The sequence below is a fragment of the Gavia stellata genome, chromosome 3, assembly GCF_030936135.1.
Source record: "Gavia stellata isolate bGavSte3 chromosome 3, bGavSte3.hap2, whole genome shotgun sequence".
NCBI lineage: Eukaryota > Metazoa > Chordata > Aves > Gaviiformes > Gaviidae > Gavia > Gavia stellata.
Window position 1 is genome coordinate 26,969,890 of NC_082596.1, and position 21,879 is coordinate 26,991,768.

At 44.0% G+C, this 21,879-nt stretch overlaps 1 protein-coding gene across 2 annotated transcripts; it reads right to left on the reverse strand.

Annotated features, from left to right (window-relative positions):
* Positions 1-293: 293 nt before the first annotated feature.
* PDP1 (pyruvate dehydrogenase phosphatase catalytic subunit 1) lies at positions 294-8,199 on the reverse strand. 2 transcript variants are annotated; one of them, XM_059836232.1, is made up of 2 exons: positions 8,119-8,199; positions 294-4,341 (listed from the first exon to the last, which is right to left on the reverse strand). In XM_059836232.1, the coding sequence occupies exon 2, from the start codon at positions 4,295-4,297 to the stop codon at positions 2,690-2,692; it is 1,608 nt and encodes a 535-aa protein (XP_059692215.1). In that variant the 5' UTR covers positions 4,298-4,341; positions 8,119-8,199; the 3' UTR covers positions 294-2,689. The 2 variants fall into 2 exon arrangements, with proteins under 2 accessions (XP_059692215.1, XP_009810345.1); XM_009812043.2 differs by lacking the exon at positions 8,119-8,199 and adding an exon at positions 7,594-7,654.
* Positions 8,200-21,879: the final 13,680 nt, after the last annotated feature.

Below are 21,879 nucleotides of genomic sequence, written 5' to 3' on the forward strand. Positions count from 1 at the left end.
ATTATGCTGCTTTATCTGCAGCACTGCCCCTGAAGATAATCATAAGATGATGGGAACTGAGACATGCTGAGTGATACTGACAGGGAAAGCTTTTGAGCTTCACTGCCAGGGGGCGGCAGCACCAGCATGTCTGATACAGGGGTTCAAGCCTCACAGCAGCATTTAAGAGCTCTGAGGTCCAATTCTCAGTTTGTTTCCATTTATACTTTGCTTGGTTTGGCCACCTGGTCTATTCATAACAGGGACTACATAACAGAACACATTCTTGAAATACAAGTAATTCATAAGCTTCAGCCCTAGCAGAATAGCTATCCATTCTGTATCAATCCAATAACACAGATTTCTGCATAATTGATCATTTTATTGGAATCTATTAAAAGATGTTTGTTCAGATCACCTGTTCAGCAGGCAGTTATGCTGCTTCTCTTCACTGCATACATACTGAGCAAGTCTCCAAGCAAAACATAAATATTATTTTGTCTGACCCCATACATATGCATCTTTACTACAAAAAGCAGCTTTTCCTCAATAAAAGTTGTATCCATGGGACCAATGTTCATTTCTTCTAGCTATGACTTGTACCAAATCTGTATCAATAATAGGTTAAATACATCAATACATGTAATAGAGCTTTAACAGTAAAAAAAGTAAGAAAGTTAAATACTGCAACAGCTTAGATACATACTGTATTTGAATGATAGAACACAAAGTCTATTGACCTGGCGAATAACAGTGTCAAAACACAACATACAGAAGCAATGTCAACAGCCAGTACTTGTCTAAGCATTTTGGAGTTCCTTTTCCCTTCAAATAAAGAAGGGTTGTGCACATCTTGAATGGGAACTTAGATATCTATCAGTAACCTTACAGCAACATTGATCCTGATATTTAAGGTTGGGTGAAGAAGCAGACATATTAAAAGCTGCAGGCCACTAAGTACACATAGCATCTGTGAGTTTGAAGAGCCAATGTTTACTGTAGCACAGGTTCATTGTTCAAACTAAGTGCACCCTACATGACACAGCATTAACTGGCAATATATGTATTTAGTAGAAAATGCCACATTACTCAATTAACCAAAATAAGCTAGGTTTTTAAAGTGTTGATTTAATCAGCTATTATGAAGGCTGGGGAGGTATTGTAACTGAAACACCTTGGTAAAGTGAAATATGCTGACCTATCATTGTTCTCTAGTGCACAGGAATCAAGTTACATGTGTTCTCTCAGTCATCAAGGGCTGGTATTTCAGCCAGCATTTGAGTTTAACCTAAGGGCAGGTTAAAATAAATCTATATACAATGCAACATACCTAAAATAGATGCAATGACCAATAAATTAGTGTCAGTCCCTACTTTTTAGAGCTATAAGCCTAACAGCTTTAGGCACACAAGTTATAGCCAATCTTTTAAGTTCAAATTCAACCATTACAAGACAGAGAAACCCATTTCAGAGATTGCTCTGTGATAGCATTCTGGACTGTAAGAACATGCATATACCAGCTGCCCAGAAATTCAGAGCTGCTAATAAGTTGCTAGAAAAAGCCATTAAACAGACACATGCATGCCAGTTAGTTTTCTAGCTAAAACACTATTTACAAACCATATTTCAATTTTTTGTAATTTGTAGTTTTTAGCCTGACTTACAAGTATGAATTCAAGCACAAGACATCCAATATGTGACCATCTGAAATAGCCAAAGTGAAAATGAGTGCAAATTACAAAGCCACAAAGAGGTTAGCAGCGATTCCCTGGTATTTTCAGGTGAAAATTTATCTACCAGATAGGTAACACCAGACAGGGGTGGAGTCCATGAAGGACATGACCTTTAGGAAAGCCAGCATAGTCTTGACCAACAGCACTGACTTTCTGAAAATCTGAAAGTTTCTTCATACCACAAACTGAAGTCCTCCACAAAGTTATCTGGTATCTTACTGTGTGTTGCTATGTATTATTGCCCTACAAGTTGTGTAGAAACCCACAGCCAAGAAACTATTAATGCACAAGAAGTTTAGAAGTTACCATGCAGAAGATATGACCAAGCTGTAACAGAATCTCAGGTATTGATTATGGCTTAGACCTGCATTGAAAGTCAACACTTAGACAAATATCTTTAAGTGAATGACATTGTCTAAATGAAAGTGAGACAACTTTTACACTGAAGACTTACTTGGTTAAAGTGACCTTCTGCTTAGAAGAAACAGTAGACAATATATTCACAAATAACCATATCTACTTAGCAGAATTAGCCCTGAAAGAATTCAACACTCCTTTTTACTCATCTTTTCTTTAAGATAATGTGTAGATATTTACAGATATTTATAAACAGGCTTTGTTTCTTAACAGCCAGATCTTTTATAGTTAATTCTTTATCCTCCTTCCCTTCCTCATCCAAGTCTGCCAAATTCAAGACATTGTTCTAGCAGCATTCATGAAATTAATAGTGCAAAGTTATTACAAAAACCTCTTTTCCCAAGCTGCAACATCCTCTTCAAGTTCATATTAGGTCAATAGGACTTCCAATGTATTTAGAGCTCTGGGGAAAGGCAGGAACAATAGATACACTGATTCTAACAAGCAACCAATTTGTTTGCAGAGGGGTTTTTGGGGTTTCATTGTTGGGTGGTTATTTTTTATTTGCTGCTCATACTGGCCATTGTTACAACTTTGGTAACTAGCTCACTACATTAAATTCACAGTTCCTCATTTTGACATGCACCTATAACATGTGAGTTGAACTGCACCACAATAATTGTAATATCATCTCTATACATTCGAGCCAGCTCTTCTGGAAGACTAAGCATCTTGGACAGTCGCTCATGATCCACAGTACCAAACTCATTGTTACCCACTGCATGACGTATCAGGTGAGTCGCTGCATTCTGATCTTCAAATACTGAAGAGATTCTTGCTCTCCTTTCTGTTAAGAGACCATGCATCTGTCCCAAAGTTACCTTATAGCCACCAACAGCTATTGGCTGTTGATGGTGAACACCAGTGAGGTACTCCCCTACAATTCTAGCCACATCTTGCCTGTGCATCGTCTCCCACAGCCCATCTGTGGCCAAAACCAGGAACTTATCCTGTGGCCGTAATTTGTGATGTATGACTTCTGGCTCAGCTGTGAGGTATGGGGGAGTGTGATAGTTTGGAGGAATAAACTTTGTATATTCATTGTCATTCAGCTGATCTGGGCCTGATTCTACTACTCTCTTCTGTAGTTCAATACTCCATTTAAACTTCACATCACCAAAAGCTCTGAAAGGCATCAGGAGACCCAAGAGACGATCTTGTTTCACAAGACTTTTCTCTTCAGACTTTGGATGCTCCATTTTCACACGTTCCACTTCATGTTCATTTTGTGCATTGTGGTCATAGGACAGATTAACTGCAGACCAAGATCCATCTTCTTCCTGAACCCCAAGCATTGCCCTACTGTCACCTGTGTTTGCAATGTGCAAGTCAACACCATCCACATGGGCCACACAGGCAGTTGCACCAGAAAATGCTACTCGCAGTACTAGGTAGTTGAGAAAAGAATTTGGATCTCCTACTTGAGCTTCCAAAGAAATATCATTATCAAGCCTCTTAAAAGCATTAATTAAAGCTTCTTTCACATCAGTAGTCTCTCCACTGTTGAGATCAATCAGCTCCTGCCAGTAAGTTCTTAGACTATTGAAGTAAAGCTTGGAAGCTTCTTTGCTAAAATAATCATTAGGATGCTTGTGCCACTGTAAAATGGGCAGCAGAGCTCTACCACTTTCCACAGCATTTTCTATTTCAAGTAAAGTCTCATGAGGTAACAAAGAGACAGCTATGTAGTAAAACAGTCTTTCACTGACAGCTTGAGCACAAGCACAGCCAGCATGGCCATCAAACACACCCAGAAGCATCCCTCTTGTCTGTAAGCAAGTGGCAGCACTCCTCCGGTCTTCTATTGGAGCATTAGCAGGCAACTGGTTGCTATCAAAGCCAAGAACAGAACTTACATTTTTACCATCAAATTCTGGGACTTTGAAACTGTATTCATTTGCCTTCAGAATGCTGTTGACCTGTGGAGGAGTGAGGTAAAATCTCTGTGGCGTAGAAGCATAATCCCTCATGTGAATAAAGTGATTAAAATTCTCCTTTGGCCTATAAAGTGCCGCAAATTTCTTCTGAGGTGCATATCTGAAGTGATTGTGACCAAAATGAGATGATAAACAACACAGATGTTTATGGTGGCAGTAACACACAGTACTGCATATTCTGCTAATCTCACAGTTACGAATCAATGGAAACAGATGAGCTGGTGCTGGCATGGCATCAGACAACAACGGTAGCCTGGAGCTTCGGACTGGAATTGCTGAAAGACAAGAGAAGAGCTATGCTTAGGGGGACAGCTAACAGATTTTTCCCAGAACTCTGTGTTAAGACACTTACAGCCCCTAACAAAGCTGCTTATTATATGGAGTTCATAGCTTCACATGTCTTGAGAAAGAAAAGGCATTAAGTGCTTGGTTATAGACACTACATTGGGCTGTAGTAAAATAGCTATACCATACTTAAGTTCAGCATAGATATTTTAGCTGTTATACACACTCAGATAGCAGGCAGAAAGTGAAAACATCATCCAGACAATTCAGCTTCAAACAGAACTTAACACAACAGTTAGCATGGAGCACTCTACAGTATTGACACCTTCTACAAGACTTAGGGAGATTTGTTTTCCTGCTGATTTCCCAGCTGAAAGAGCCAGATGTAGCACACAGGGAGGAAAACTATCTTTCTGTAAAGCTGAAGACATAAAGCATCCAACAATAAGATTCAACAAACAACTCTGAGGTGACATACAACTGGTTTAAGAGGAAGATGGTTTAGACAATAAAAGCTAGCAGTAGGTCATAGCAGATATTCTTTAGGCAATGACAAGTCAAGTAGCAGGTTTTGTTTCTTCTCCCCCCTTTCACATATAAAACTTCAAACTTGTATATGTACACCATGGTGCCACACAAAATAGCCACAGCAGTCTATACAGCAATTTTCTAGCTTATCAGATTAAAATACAAGAGGTAGAAAGCAGATGCATCTCTCCTACCAGCAGCTCATCTACCCCAGTAAATTTTACAATTATAAATTGCTTTAAAGAGCTACTCAGTTGAAGGACTACATGCAAGTTGTGTTTGCTTCCATGGCTAGAATAGAGCCCTGCACAATAGCCTAACACCAGTTCAGTGTTAAGATAAACTATTAAGTTCAGTATCCAAGAAAAGTATTCCACTACTTTTTACCACATCTAAAAGTTTTCATTATAATTTTTCATTCCTCTCCTTGTCCCCATTTACATACCCAATCACAACACTAGTGTGAGTGCCTCTTAAATCCCTTATTCACTATGCCTCATTATAAGGAAGTCTTTTACAGTGTCATACTTGAGAAAACAATTCCATAGTGGAAAAAAGTTGAACTATGCCTTGCATGAAGTAGACACGGTTAAAGGGAATTCAATTTTCTCATTCCAACTTTTATGATCAAATTTCATCATAAAAGCTTCTTTTAGAAAAGACCATTACAAATCCTCCTATACCAGGCTTACTACAGTCATAACTACTGGTCTATCAGCACCACTGTATCTTAGATTTAATTGTTCTTCTGAAAAACTGGATACTGATGTGTTGTGCAAGGTGCTTCAGTCACTAAATTGATTTTTTTGGCTAAGCAGGCACACCAGCATTTCAGATGAGACACAACCCCTGTGAAATACACAGTAAGCCCCAATACTCAAATCTAAAGGATCACACAACATAGGAGGCACTGCATTCTGCCATCACCCTATTCTGTAAGCTTTCCACAGCTTCTGTCACAGGATTCTGATCAACCAGACCAGCTGAGAAGTGTCTGGAAATACATGAAACTTCACCCCATTTTCTGTGTTGCAAGAGAAGGAAGCAAGTCATTCTTCCCTCAAAGCTTACTTATTCTCCTTAAGCAACCAGGAGTAGAGCCCATTTCTCTGTTACAAGATACATAAGTGCTGAAAGCAAAGTAGAATTTATGTTTCTACCACTCCACTGGCTTCTAGTATTAATGAGTGACTGTCAGTCTTGACTTACATTGACAAAAATTCTTGTCCATTAACCTCTCCCAGGTCTCCCACTGACAGCTATGAAGACTGAACTGGCCTGTTTTCTGTTCAGCTACCAGGAAGAGCTCTGGTCGTAGTCCTGGGGACCACAGCCAGCTGTCCAGACACTCAGCAGCAGTGTATTGGTTTGAACTTCCAGATGCATACTAAATTTATGTTAGCCATTTGCTTCCCAGAAAGTCTATTTCTCCATCCCAGGCTTCACATGCATACAGCATGACAGAAGTAAACTGCAACTCCAAATATAGATTTTAAAAATTTATTAACTGCCTTCTAATTATAAGGGAGCTATTTTGGTAACAGTTATGTATATTTCTTCACATGACATTTAAAAGCAACATTTTTGCTTACAGAATGGGAACCTCAAGGTTCTACAGATGTGCCTGGTCTACAGCAGCACCTCAGATTCAGTACTGGTCTCCCATTAGACTCCAACCAAATCAAGTTCTCCTGACTGCTAAGCATTTGTGTTCATATGTGGTGCCACAACTGTTTTGACAGTTTTGCTGTTGATCCATGATGAAGCAAGAATACAAATGTACTGTTGTTTAGTAGCTCTGCAGTGCCACCAGAGGCTATTTTGCTGTCCTTTAATCATTAGTTTATCAGATATTACATGAAATCCAAGAGGAAGTAGTAAGAAGTTGGCCTCAAATTTTCCATGGCCTGTATCACTTACAGTAGATTCATGTCAGCTTAAGATATCAGTCTGTTACACATACCAGATTTAATAAATCCTAGTTGATTAAGTAAAAGAGAAATTCCAAGTTCACCAACCTAAAATGAAATCTTAAATCTCCCCATTTATCCCCACAACATGGATACCCCAAATATAACCAGACACCAGCTAGCCCTTAAATAATTACTTTAAGATCCCAAGTTCATTATGGCTGAGCAAGAGATGGAAGAGAAGGAAAAGAGATTAAGTAGAAATTTTACAATCCAATCAAGATTTGTCAAGAGATTAGAATCAATCCAGTATTAAATACCTCTCCAAGCCCAGAACAGGGTACAAATGCTACTTTTCAGGCTACAAATATAATATGGCCAATAATGAGTCAGATAGTTAATTTATGGCTTTTGTAGTACTACAATGATAAAACAGAAAAAATACTACCCCCTCCTTTCATACAGGCTTGGTATAACTGTACTATTAAGGCCAATCGATGCTGCACAGACAGGTTCCTCCAAAACACCTGCCTTAACTGTGCCAAAGACACCCATGGCTCCAGATAAAAACACTTACCGCAGGTGCCTTTCAGATACTTGGCAGACCTGAATGAATTAGCCTGTTGGAGAGGACGGGTACAGGGGGAGAAGGAACAAGAAACATTCAACACAAGCAGAACCATTAATCCATCCCTCCAGCCAGGTCTCAGCCCTCAGCCACAGCCCAGCCTGGCAGTCCCTTCCCCGGGTCCCATCCGACCCCCGAGCCCGGCGCTCCAGCACGTACCGGTGCGGGATACATACCGATCCGCCTGGGCCCAGGACACACACACATTCTCCTGTCACAACAAGAAGCCGCCAACATCCACAAAGCAGAAGCCCGGGGGGCGGGGGAGAAGCAAGGCAGAAAGTTTGTTAGAGAGGACGGAGAGCTCCGACACAGAGAGGGGACGACAGAGAAAAGGAGGCACGCACACACGCAGCCCGACTGCAGGCGCTTGGAGCCACCGCCCGCCTGGCGATGGGAGCGAGCCAGCCCCGCAGCGGCGCGCCAGGAGCAGCCCACAGAGAGCTCGGCAGCCAGCGCCCACACTCGCCGCCCCGCCGGGCACCGAGCCCCCCGCCGGCCCCGCTCTCCCTTCCGGCAGAGGCGAGGCGCCACTCCCGCTCGCCGCGGGCAGGGCCCGCCCGCCAGCGCTGGGCGTCGCCGCAGCGGAGACCGCTACCCCCTCAGGCGCCGCGCGGCCCCGACATGGCCGCCCCTCCCCAGCCGCCCGCCCGCTGCCAGCACGACCCCCTGCTCCCTCCCCGGGCCGCGCGAGCACAGACCTGGCCCTTTCCCGGACGATCCAGCCCAGCCCCCCGGGCAGAACAGGGAAGCGGCTCGAGGGACCGAGCGGCCCGAGACGCTCCCACACACGCACCCACCGCTCGCAGCCCCCACACATCCACCGCCACCGCCTCGCGCCCTCTGCAGCCGCCTTGCGCGGCGCCTTATAAAGGCCCTGCGGCCCGCGGCGCGCCGCCCATTGGCTGCCGGGGAGGGCAAGGAGGGCACGTGACACGGAGGCTCGGCGGCTGCTGAGGGAGCGCAGGGGGGGGGCGGGGGAAAAAAAGCGGGGCGCTGTGTGCGTGCGCGCGCGCACTGCGTAGGGGCGGGAAAGCGCGACCGCGGTGGCCGCGCGACGCTGTCCGCCCCAGTGTGCGTGAGGGGAGAGCCCGCCGCCCCTCAGTCCTCTCTCCGCCGCATCGCCGCGGCAGCGGGCCGAAGCTGCCCCTCCGTGAGGGAACCGCCGGTGGGACGGCGAGCCCCGCCGCACGCCTGAGGGAGGGCGGGCGAAGCGCGGCGAGAGCGGGGTGCCCTGTGGCGCCCCGCGCCGGGCCGCCCGCCCTTGTCTCCTCCTCCTCACCCCGGGGACTGAGGCAGAGGTGAGGGCTGCCGTGCCTGCGGCTGGCAGCTCCTCCCGGAGCGCTACGCGGATGTTACAGGTGGTTACCGGTGATTCGCAGATAAAAACCGGATAGGCGCTGTCCCCGGCCTCCTGCTGGCGCCTGGCGCGAAGTCGAGGAACTGAAGGGAAAGCTGTGGTGGCTCGTCCCGTTGTCCTGCAAGAGTGGCCGTGCTACATAGTCACCCTTGCAGCAACCTGCCTCTCACACTCCTTTGATCAGGAGTCAGAGTCGTTTAACTTCTGCCTGTTAAGGAGACTGAAAATGGGAAAATGTCTAAAAACTTCTGTAGGGCGTATTGACTTTTACTCTGAATTAGAGAGTGGGAAATGTGGGGGTTTTTACTCCTTGAAATGTTCATGAAGTGCCTTTAGCAGTCACAAAGCACATTAACTCTGCAAGACATCACTGAAGCTTGTACTGCGACATTTGTTTTTTCTGCTTTTCAATTTGCTCCCTGGTGTTTTGTCTTCACCAGAATCACTCCAGGCAAAGCAGGCTGTGATGGAGTGCAAACAGCCAGGGACCTCTCTGCCCTGTGCTTCTGAGAAAGCCACGTTTGCTGCTGCCGCTGCCAGCAAGGAATGGTTTGAGGGCAATGGCTACCAAGAAGGAACAGTCCTTCCCCAGAAGAGCAGCACCTGCAGTTCCTCCCAGTGCAGCAGGAGCGGCAGCCCCCCCTCCTTCTTTTCTCTCCCTCTATTAGATATGATCCTGTCCCCGTTCCACATCTCTAGGACAACGTTCAATTTTGCATACGCTTTTGAGATACCGTGATCCACCCTTATTCTTCATGTAAATTTCTGAATACTGAAAGTATATAAATTCAACAACATTTTGATTTTCTTGATCATCTCTTTCTCTGTTTATAGATGCACATGCTTTCATGCCTTTCTATTTTCAGGGTGGCTGGGATGCCCACTTCGCTGCATGTTGTTGGCAGCAGATGTTCGGCCTGCCTGTGGAGTGTTGCAATTAGCGTTCCTTTAGCAGCTGCAACAAAACATAGATTTTGACTATGCTTGCATCTTTATCATTTTTATCGTGTTTACAGCTGTATACTGAAACCAGTAGAGGAAACAAAGGAAAATCTGCACTTAGTGCCCAGAAGACTCAAGAGGTCCACTTGGGATATAAGAGAGTGGAAAGTACTGCCCTGTGATCCTCCACGTGAAAATCAGCTAGAAAGATAAAATAATGCCATCCTCAAAAATGCAAGTCTTCCACAGTAGGAGTTGAAAGCACAAAGTATTAAAATGTTCATTTATTGGTGTTCTGGGTGACTTTTGTGACATTTTGTTTGTTTATCCAGAACGGTACACCATCATCTTCTCTTTGAGGCTTATTTTAGAATAAAATTTAAAAAAGCATCTGACAGACACCATTGTACATTAAAGACTTCATTAAATGGCATGGAAGATGAATAATTTACATTCCTTTTTAATGGTAGCACATGGTTAGAAATAGATTGGCAGAGTGTGCTGTAACAACAACCATTTACATAATTTTTTACTTGCAGCAAGACTGACTGTAAAGCACCCAAGTTTAGAAATGTTCTTACAGACTATGTAAGATAGCACAATTAAGGCATCCTCAAGGTAAAAGGCTGTGGGAAGACAGACCTGTACCTGGGTGTATTTGAGTGGTAGTTGTATGAGTAGATAGACAGAAACGGATTGGGATGAAGTCACCACTGATCATCTCCTATTTCTGATTGGAAGTACGGGGTTTGTAGAGTGGATTAATGACTTCTGAAGATAATGTTGCTGTCTAGAGTTGCCTACTGAGAAAAAAAACCCACACAAAATAATTAGCAATTAGCACTTTTGGTCTTCAGAACATCTTGTGACCATTAGTTCAATTCCCCATAACATGCTGTATCGGGTTTGCGTGGCAGCGCTTTGGTAGCGGGGGGGCTACAGGGGTGGCTTCTGTGAGAAGCTGCTAGAAGCTTCTCCTATGTCTGATAGAGCCAATGCCAGCCGACTTCAAGACGGATCTGCCACTGGCTAAGGCTGAGCTAATCAGCAACAGTGGTAGCGCCTCTGTGATAACATATTTAAGAAGGGGGGGAAAAACCGGGACGCGGCAGCCGGAGAAGAGAGGAGTGAGAATATGTGAGAGAAACAACTCTGCAGACACCAAGGTCAGTGAAGAAGGAGGGGAGGAGAGGCTCCAGGCGCCGGAGCAGAGATTCCCCTGCAGCCCGTGGTAAAGACCATGGTGAGGCAGGCTGTCCCCCTGCAGCACATGGAGGTCCACGGTGGAGCAGATATCCACCTGCAGCCCCTGGAGGACCCCACGCTGGAGCAGGTGGATGCCCGAAGGAGGCTGTGATCCTGTGGGAAGCCCATGCTGGAGCAGGCTCCTGGCAGGACCTGTGGAGCTGTGGAGAGAGGAGCCCACACTGGAGCAGGTTTGCTGGCAGGACTTGCAATCCCGCGGGGGACCCACGCTGGAGCAGTCTGTTCCTGAAGGACTGCACCCCGTGGAACGGACCCACGCTGGAGTAGTTCGTGAAGAACTGCAGCCCGTGGGAAGAACCCACGTTGGAGAAGTTCGTGGAGAACTGTCTCCTGTGGGAGGGACCCCACGCTGGAGCAGGGGAAGAGTGTGAGGAGGAAGGAGAGGCAGAAACAACATGCGATGAACTGACCGCAACCCCCATTCCCCGTCCCCCTGCGCCGCTCGGGGGGAAGAGGTAGAAAATATCGGGACTGAAGTTGAGCCCGGGAAGAAGGGAGGGGTGGGGGGGAGGTGTTTTTTTTTAAGATTTGGTTTTACTTCTCGTTATCCTACTCTGATTTTGATTGGTAATAAATTAAACTAATTTCGCCAAGTCAAGTCTGTTTTGCCCATGATGGTAGTTGGTGAGTGATCTCCCTATGTCCTTATCTCGACCTACGAGCCTTTTCCTCATATTTTCTCTCTCCTGTCCAGCTGAGGAAGGGGAGAGAGTGAGCGGCTGTGTGGTGATTAGTCCGGCTGGGCTTAAACCAGGACACATGCTGTGAAATTGAAAGGTTAAGTGTTATAGCTCCCTGTTTATTTATTTTATTCATCCCTTTTTCTTCCTGATTTAAGGCCAGGAGAGGACCTACTTTTAGAGCTGGTATTAGAAGCAGTGACTCCCTGTCTCTGACAGTATCCTGTTGATACCACATATCTCTTTGAACAAAAGACAGAATTTGAATTTTAAAATACTGAGTGAGAAGAGAGTTTGGCCTAGGAGTCCCATATAAATCCCACGAATGAAAGACAAAATACTAAAGCTTGGCTGACATTTTGGTCTTCAAGCTGATGTGAGTTTGCTGGTGTGCTGTAAGTTGGATGTTGCAGTCTGACTGGAAAGTTAAGTTTTCCTTTTCTTCATCTCGCTGCTGCCCAGACCTTTTTGTGCACTTTGAGCAACAGTCCATTTTTGCTGATTTTGAAGAATAAATACTATTTTAATGAATAAAAACATGTTGTTCCATGTTTAACATTTTACATCAAGGATTGATGGAAAAGCAGTTACTTGTAACTGCTTCAAGGTATGTGAAGTCTCTGTGTTTCCCTGGATGGAAGGATTATCATCTGAGTATAATACAAGACATCAATTCTTGTCTACTGTGCCTGTTGCCGACAGTGGGTGATTCTGCATTGCAGAACCGACGGGCAGCTATGCATTAGCACTGCAGCTGAAGAGCTGCAGTAGTTACCCTAAGGCTTTCTACACACATTTCCAGAGAAACTCCATTACAGATCATCAAAATCCATTTTCATTTTAAATCAAGTGTTTGTAATAACCTTCTAGTTTAAATAAGTTCTTGTGCCTAACGTATAAATATTTTACTGATTCAGTTTTACTGAAAACCAGTTCAGGAACACAGGGTAATGCTTCAGTTCACTGTATATCCCCTGACCGCTTAACATTTTTACGATATCTTTGCACACAGTGTTTCAGCAATGCCATTTTGCTCCTGTGCCTGCTGAAAGGAGCAGTCACTTATAAAACCTGTCTCCAAGTTGTGTGCACAGATCAAACACTTCCACCTGGCATGCTGCCATACCAACCTGGAGCAGAAAAAACCCCAGAAGAGTCATACAAGTTTTGAAAGCGGAAAGAAAAGCCTAACAAAGGGGACAATAAGGGAGAAAAACATGCCATGTACTGAATAAACAGGAAGAATAGGACAAGACTAAACTATCATCTTCTTTCCTTTCCTGAAAGCATTATAGAAGCAATGACAGCAATGTAAGGCTGCTGTTCTGTGGAGCAGTAATTTATTTTTAGCAGAAATCAGGAGCATTACATGGCAAAAATAAATGTGTCAGTAGAGCTCAAAGAAAACAGAGTACCTGCAAACAGCGATGGCCTGTGATCTTCAGTCTCCTTCAAAGGAAGTTTTTGGTTGTACATTCATGTATTCTGCTGCCCTCTCGGGGAGTATTTGCTGTGGGTGGTGTATTCGTCCTCCTTTAACACAGCTGGGTTCCTGGGTATGGTGAATGTTTCTGAAGTTTAACAACGAGCCCTGCAAAAGGTGATTTTTTAAAAACATGTCTTAAGAGTATCAACCTGAGAGTAAACCAGCAGCGCTGAGCCACACGACTCGTCCCTCCCCTGCCCTTTTTAAAGGGGACACCAATGGGGAATTGCAGAGACAGTTGCTTTCAGTGGGTATTTTGCCATCACTGTGGGAACCAGGGATAGTTTGATTTATTTTGTCCCCCCTGGAGGCCCTTTGTATCTTCACTCTCAGTTTCTTTATGAAATGAAGCACTGGGTCTGGCTTCATTCAGCAGTTGGGATCCAGCTCCCTAGAATCATAGAGTAATGGAGGTTGGATGGGACCTCTGGAGGTCACATAGCCCAACTCCGTGCTCAAAGTAGGGCCAACTTCAAAGCTAGGTCAGGTTGTTCAGGGACTTGGCCAGTCCTGTTTTGGATGTCTCTGAGGACTGAGGTGCCCCAGCCTGCCTGGGCCCCAGTTCCAGTGCTTCACCACTTTCATTGTGAAGATTTTTTCCTTACAGTTAATCAGAATTGTCCTTGCTTGGCTTGTATCTGCTGCCTCTTGCCCCTCAGGACTTCTTTGCACCATTCTATCATATTCCTCAGATCTCATTAGCAGAGAACTAAATGCATTGTTTGCATTTGGTAGGAGTTGGGCATTAGCTTGCACCCTTTACCTGGGTTGGTCTTTCAGGGTTTGGTATCCAGTTTGAGGAATACAGCATTCTGACAACTCGATGAAGTAAAGGAGATTCTGTAGTAAAATGTTATTGGAAAAAGACATTTTGGCAAGCCTCAGGAATGATACTTATGACATTATCAGTGTCTGCGCTATGAGGAAGCAGTTTCAGGATATCAGGAGGCTGGCTCCAACAATTATCTTGGCTCTGAAGGGGCTGATCCCTTTTCCAGCTGTAGTTCATCGTGTGCATTTTTCAGATTTATTTGTTACAGTCATTTTAAAAAATAACTACATTTGCAGTTATGGTGGCTGCCGTGCAAAAGATTCAGTAGGCTCCAGGGGAAGTAGTGGAGATTAAATTTGGGAGGGGGGAGGAATCCGTCTGCATTTTTCCAGGAAGAGAATAGCTTATACTTCACAACAGACAAAATATTACTTACCTAATACTGCTGGAACAATGATATCCCGGTTTCATTTTATCATATATGATACTTCTGAAATTAAAGATTCTTCAGAGATTGGTAATTGGATACAGCCTTTCGTGTTTACTTGAGATGGAAAGCCAACGGATGGTCTGTAGAAACAGCTGGCTGATTTGAGTTGAGATCTTGCTTGGCAAATGTGAATGTTAAAGAATAATAGTTTCTCCAGCAATGAGGAAAAGCAACCAGTGCCAATGAGTAGAAGTACTGCTGTTATCTTCTTAGCATGAGGGTGTACTTTGGAGTGGAAAGGAGTTATGGAAGATAAAATTAGAAATTTAGATTTAGAACCAAGAACAGACTCTGAACCAATCTCTTAGATGTCTCAGGGCCCGGGGTTAGATCATGTCCCATTTCCACTTGTAACAAGGAAGTTTAGAAAGAATACCAGAAAAAAATCACCTCCTTCTCACTCCTGTTTACTTTCCTGCAGTCTACCCTTGCCTAAATGCTGGGAAAATAAGACCCAGCTGTATCCTTTGGGGTTTGAAATTTGTATTTGATGAAAAAATACAAGCATTTGTTATTTTTTTCTGTAGAAGAAAGATGAGTTAGGTTACTGTTTTCCTTTGTTAATAAATAGAGTTATTATCACAAGTGAACCCACCTATATAAATATTTATTGTTTGCTTTATACTGTATGTTTAGTTTATATTTTTAAACAACAAACCAAAAATGTATTTGTTCTATTCTCTTACCTTCAATCTGGTTTGTCTGCCTGTTCCTAGACAGCGTGCTTCTCAAAACAAGGAAAATGCTTTCCCGGTGGCTTGGAAAGGAGTTAGCTTGGGTCTAGCAACAGACAAATAACTGAGAATGTGGTGTAACTAATATATAACTAATATAATCATTTTAAAAGATATGAAGTCTTAGGGCTAGATCCAGTAAATTATTCTGTTCTTCCAGGTGGGTGCCCTAAGCAGAAGGTTACAGAGTCCCAGTTGCTGCCTCTCAGCCAAGGAGTGGTGGATTCCTGTGTGAGTCAGGGACCAGACTTCACTACTGGGCGAAGGATTGCTCTCACCTCAGCTGACCTACAGTCAGACAGTAACAGTACTCACCTGGAGAAACAGGCAGTGTGGACTGGAGGTGAAAATTATACCAGTATTTTCATTACAGGGACTAAGCTTTAGCCACTAGGCTATTACATGGTATGATAGGAACCAGCAGAAGGAGCAACGCTATGTCTTACAAGAGAAGTTGGAGCTTTGTTTATAGTGTTCAGGAACTGGGGGTAGACAACTCCTTCTGAGAGATCCTGTAGATCTCAGCATAACAAAGCTGTGCTCCTGTGCCAGGCCTTTAATCAAAAGAGAAGGTTTGACTGTGACCATTTCCAGCAGGCCTGCTCTAAGGGTGCCCTTCCTGTCCTGGGGAGTTTTTTAGAAGGTCATTTAGGGATCCCAACTCTAGTTTTGCCCTGGATTGGCACCTGGGTGCCCTCCTTGGCTCTGGATTCCAGCCCAGGTCTGGATCTAGCTTGCAAGTCCAAATAACCTGCATATTCAGTTGCACAGATCAATGATGCCCCAGTGGCACAGGCCAGGGAGGTGGTGCAAGATCACAGGTTTCCCCACAGATGTGCTGTGCCTCTGAGGAACCTCCAGAAAGATCTGGGAGCATCAGGAAGACATTCGGTAAGGGTGAGGTGACTGCTACTCAGTTTGTCAGGAGCTCACGGCGTATGCTTCCTGTGGATGATTTTGGGCTTGCAGGTTAGCAGTTCAGGCACCTTACTCTTTCCCCAGGGTCATGTTACTCAAAGTTTTTCAAATGTCCTGGATCATGTCCAGATTACAAGCTAAGTGTTTTAGAGTAGTATTTTGAGAGGAAGGATTATTTCTTCTACCAGCATTGATACTAAACACTAGGGCTAAACACCAGCCACATCAGGCTGTTTCTTTAAAACTTCTTTGAACTTTGGATGCATCTCTGCAGCCTACAGCTTTGTATAACTGCAGAGGTTTGTTCAATGGCTGGATGTTATATAATCAGTCTTTTATTTTCCTTTTGCCTGTGATCATGTTATGTAGGCTGCTTCTTAAATTTCAGCAACCCTAAGGCAGCCTGAGTCATGTGTATGAGGCTCTTTTTTGCACTGTTGTGTAAGGTAGTGAGTTGCAAAGGTCATGGGAATGAGTTATTTAAAAACTGAAGCATGCTGGGCTCTATCCAGCTTAGAAGAGATGAGCTCAGAAAGGCATTTACGTTTTAAATTACAGCTTTGGTTATCAAGGACTGGTTGACTTCAAGTCAGTATTTCTGTTTCCTTAGCAAACTGCAGTAGCACACAATATTCCTGTTTCTTTTATATGTGTTGCTGATATAATCATATATTCACACGTGAGACAACGAATAAAATATTTACTTTCAATCCTCAGAAAACAAATGCATTCATAAATATTGCCATCATAGACACAGTCTTCATACTCACTCGTTTTCAGTGCTCACAGCAATTAATCTCCCTTACCGTTTGTTCTCAATGGAAAACATTAGCTTCATGGTTGAAGTGCATTCTTGAGTGCTTTGTTGAACCCAGTGGACAACAGGGTTGCGATGTGTCACTACGCTCTTGTATAATCTGGCTCAGTCATACCAATGCCGTTCAGGTAAAAGGCACAAGAACAGCTAACTGTGAAGGTCCCTAGGGCAGGTCCGTATGTTTCTATTCACTCTGGTGAGTGTCTGGTTTAAGCCAACCAGCTGTACCCTCATTTACAGGAAGCTCTTTCTTGCTTCCTCCTTCATGTCACCTCCCAGGCCCTCCAAGTCGCCACCCGTGCAAAAGTGTGTCCAGCCATACTTTAAAGTGGAAGTGCTCTGAACTACCCCAAAAGCACTTTTAAACTCGGATCATTTCACAGGGCAGTTAGGGCACAGGTCCACAGACCGCTCAGCAGGCGGAGCAGGGCAGGCAGCAGTCTCTGGCAGAAGGGAAGGGCATTGCAGCAGGGCTGGGGAGCAAGAGGGAATACAGAGTCACACCCTGTGAGTGATTTTTGTTCTCTCCATCAGCCTATGCAGCTATCCCAACATCATTTTGGCCATTTGCAAAATTCCACACGTGCAATTGTAATTTGCTTCCATTTTCATGCAACAAAATGTAATCAGACTATGATCACATCAACTCTTACTGAAAATAGTAAGAGAAAGTTATGGTATGACAAAAAATTACATTAAATTGATTTGGCATGAGGAAGCAGTTAAATGACTCTGATTGCTGAAAACCAAAACAGTACAATCCACGTCCCAAAATACTGTACCAGTATCACATGCTATTAAGTAATTAAGTAATAGCATGTCCCCTATGAGCTGGTAATACAAGAGTACTGGTAAATGATACGGGCAGAAACTGGTTAAGCCATGAGTTGTGGAGTCACGCATGTGCATGTAAGAGAGGAAAAAACCACATAAAAAATGAAGGGTAGAAACGCAAAGGGCACAGTAAGGTGAGTTCAGGGAGAAGCCACTGAAAGGAAAGAGAACACTGGGGCAAAGGGCTCCCTGGAAAGATCTTGAATGTGAGCACAGGTGGGCCTTTGCTGTTTGCCTGCCTGCCTTTTGCTGTGTTCAAAAAAACAAGAACTTTGTATGTCTTTTTAAATAATTGCATAAAGAATAACACTTGAGTCTATTGCAGTATGCCCAGTACCAGCATCAGGACTCGAGGTGATTGCTAGGATCAAACAGGAGCGGCTATAAAAGAAGAGCTGGTACAGGGGAGAGCAGAGGTAATGAAGCTGTATGGGTTTAAAGATGTTAGCAAAAAAAATCCCAGTGATTTTCCTAGATACAAGTCTTTCTGTTTTGTATTTCCATGTATCAGTGGGTAAAATATGTAAGATTCAAAGGTTTGTGTGTTTCTTGCATGTTAAGAACGAAGGGGTGCCTTACCCAGACTCAAAAAGCAATTCCTTGGGTTAATCTGGAAACCACTGCTTGAATCTGCCATCACCTAGAAACTGGCAACAAGCTCGCCTTCCTCCAGAGGAGAACTATAAAACCAAGCAAGAGAAATCTGCAAAGAGAAAGCCTGTTTGCTTCTCTAACACTGCTCTTATCCTCTTGAACTATCTCAGGTCGAGCAACTGGAAGACGGCATGTTCTGTAGACAGACGGCTCCTGGCAGGCAGTCAGTACAGCTGCGAATATGACACTCTGTGCCAAACATGAGTCTGTAATTTCTACTACTCTCCAATTGTCCGCTTTTTGAGGATATCATTTAGTCATTTCCTGGGAAGACAAAGGATGCCCATCAGAGCTAATGATACTTCACTTGCATACACGTTGCTGTGTGGGAGGTTGTTATAACATGCACTTGGAAAATGAGCACGACTGATGCAAAATGACAGCAATGATGTTGATGCAGGAATGTGCTGCCAGGCAGTTTTCTGAGTCCCTGCACCCTTTGGTGAACAAGGAGGAGTTTTCTTCTGACTTACATTTCTCAGCCATCTAAATAAGAGAGCAAATGCGCCTCAGGAGAAATGAGAAGTGTGTTAGTTTTCATTAACTTTTAATTTGAAGCCTGCATAACTGAATTAAACCACTGTAGTAATCTGGAAAGGATATCTGAAAGTCCTGTTGAATCAGAGATAATTCCTGCCCTCTCTCTGAAAAGTACATAGAAAAAAGGTGCTTTGTTCAGAGGCGCAGTATCCCCACCAGTGCTGGCAAAGAGTCTTCTCTGACTTGAGCAGTGGAAGCAGCTCTAGAAAGTCATTTCAGGCTGCTGCAACGCTCCCAGGGCTGTAGTAAAGGTCAGCATGTTGTGTCCTTCAGCCGTGTGGTTTTGGTTAGCAAATCTGTGTTGTCGACAGCTCTGAGTTGCTTCCAGATGGCAATGTATTAGGGCTCCCGTGTGCAGAAGTAGTGCACTTCTCGTGCCCAGCTTGTGCTCAAATGCACGGGACTTGCCACACAGCATTTAGGCTGTAATGCCTACTGCAGCAAGGCTCACACCCAAACATTCCAGTCATGTCAGGAAAGAAAAGTTTAAAAATGTTGTTTTGCTGCCAGGTCTTCCTCAAAAAAAAAAAAAAAAAAGGAGTCTAGTTTCAAATACTTAAGGATGACCTGTGGGAATAGACAAACCTCTGGGTCTCAAATGCCTCCCTGCATGCTTCTAACCAGTTATGCCAACCCTCTTGTGAAGAGGGATTTTGTATATGAAGCAAGGAAAATGTAACTAAGGGACAAGGGTCTATAGTGTCACTGAGTGTCTCCCCACGCTGTACCATTTTCCAGGGTCATTCTTTAAGGCCATCTTTACAGCACTCACAGTGCCAGACCCTCATGTTTGCAGGATTTTAGCATGCCTACAACAATTGTAATTCTGCCAGGCACCTTGCCACCTCTACCTTGTGTTTCGTGACCACGTCCAAGCCTGTTTGGCCTTGCTACCAAGGCCAAATCATCAGGTGTAGTGTGTTGTTGGGAAGCCACATGTCCCTGACCACATTAGAGCTTCTGTGATAAGAGTCCTGCCAGAAGTCTGCCCATCCCTGTGAACTAGAAAGTACTTCTTTCTGGCGTCCAAGCACCACTAACCAATCTTGTGTGGCTAAGGATTAGGTTAAGGGTTTGTCAAGTATAGCTGTGGTGCGGTTGTTTACATATGGTGCTTGCTATCGTGAATGTCGAAGTAAATACAGGATCTGGAGCATTCTTCCACTTCTTTTGGTTGCTGATAAATAGCAAGTGAAAGGTCGTTCACTAGCTGCCTCAAACCAGACAGCTACATCAAATAAATAAAGAGGAAGGGCTTGTTTTCGGTGCTTGAAAATTATTATTTTTCTTCCTTCTGCTTTATCCCCTACAGTGGCTACAGCCGCTTTCTGCACCAGAAAAAAAATAGAGGAAAATGCTGTTTGAAGCAGAGCTGAATGACAGGTCTGTGCCATGTGACAGGGAGCAGCCGGCGAGTAAAGCACCTTCCTGGCAGCCCGGAACATCAGAGGAGCTGGATGCGGAGAGGAAATGTCACTGTATTGATCCATTGCTTCTGTTTTGTTTTGTTTTCTGTTAATACCACACTACTCCCTTATTCAAGCTCACGTATCAGGAGCGCTGGGGACAGTGACAACGCAGCAAGCCAAGGCTGCTGACGCCAATGAAGGTGGGAGGGAAAAACATACATTTAAGTGAGAGAAGAATTTGGCCCAGTGTCACCTTTTGCTTTTGTACAATCAAGGAAAACTAAAATACTGTTGCTGACAGTGCCAGCTTTTAACACTAACTGCACAATTACAGGACAGTGTATTAGAATTTATGTTAATACTTAATTTCAGATTTCACCTCTTTTTTTCCCTTTGCCTGTCATCTTGAAATGTATCTCCCCTAATGCCTGGCCACTCTGGAAGGACGTGTCCCTGTAGGCAACATGAACAGGGAATGCAGAGGTAACGTTAAACGATTTCTGCAAATATGAACTTTTTAGAAATTCTCATTTTTGTAGACGTTAATGTCTTTGAAACATTTGTAAGCCAATGATGTCAATAATTTATTCAGGCTTCCTGAGTGCATTATTTTTCTATACTCTCAGTTAAATACTGGGAATGAAGGTTGCCATAGTTACAACTGAGTTCAGAAATTAGCTCTCTTGTATTGTAATTCCAGTTTCTTATCTCGCTTCTCTTGCTCTGATACAATGAAAGACATGTTTCCACCTCTGTAATTAAACCATGATGCGAAAGATCTTGCTCATTCATTTTAAAATGTTTGAGCAAATGTAGGAGGAGGGACATTTTCTGTTCTCTTGTTTTCACCAAAACCAGTGAGTGACATGGTACTTCCTGCACCCAGTCTGCATACCTTCTGTGCATAGCTTCAGCTTAAGAGTGAAATGTAGTTTGGCATTTTAATTCACTGCAAAAATATACACCAAAAAGTAAACAGGTATGCCCACGACTTCCTTTTATAAAGGATATATTGCATGTAAAGACCTGCATTATATTAGCATTTATTTTGACAAAAAAAAAGGTCCCAATATGACTGGATTCAGCAGGTCTTAAATTGACTTCCAGGTGGTTTGGATTGGGTCTTAAGATGGTGCCTGGAAAGCAGGAGTCGTGAAGGGCTTCATGTAATATCTACTGAAAAGTGAAGGCCTTCTCCTTTAGATGAGGAACAACAAGGTGTCTGTCTTACTGTCAGAACAACATGTCTTTGTGTGCTGTTTGCTAACACATCAAAAATGACACATGAATAATTGGTAATGATTCGGGAGTTTTTTCAGGCTCCTGGGTCAATACAAAGCAGATTGGGAGGTGGGTCGTGCCGCCCTGGAGGTGAGGATTCAGCACATCTGGGTCTGCCCGGTGCTCAGCGGCGAGAGCAACTCCTGCTCTGGGCTGCTGCTGCTCACGGGTCCGAGCGGGGAACGGGGCAGTGGCTCAGCAATACAGCTGCAATAATACATCTTCACCGCGCTCCTCCCTTCTGCTGCCCACATTTCACAGCCCAGCCCCCTTCCCTGT

What these genes read in the sequence shown, in the direction of transcription:
- PDP1 (XM_009812043.2), bottom strand. Translation starts at nt 7,654, where the DNA reads ATGTTGGCGGCTTCTTGTTGTGACAGGAGAATGTGTGTGTGTCCTGGG. An exon ending in TCCTGGGCCCAGGCGGATCG is followed by an intron (nt 4,342 to 7,593) that starts GTATGTATCCCG and finishes CTTGTCTTTCAG; the next exon opens with CAATTCCAGTCCGAAGCTCC.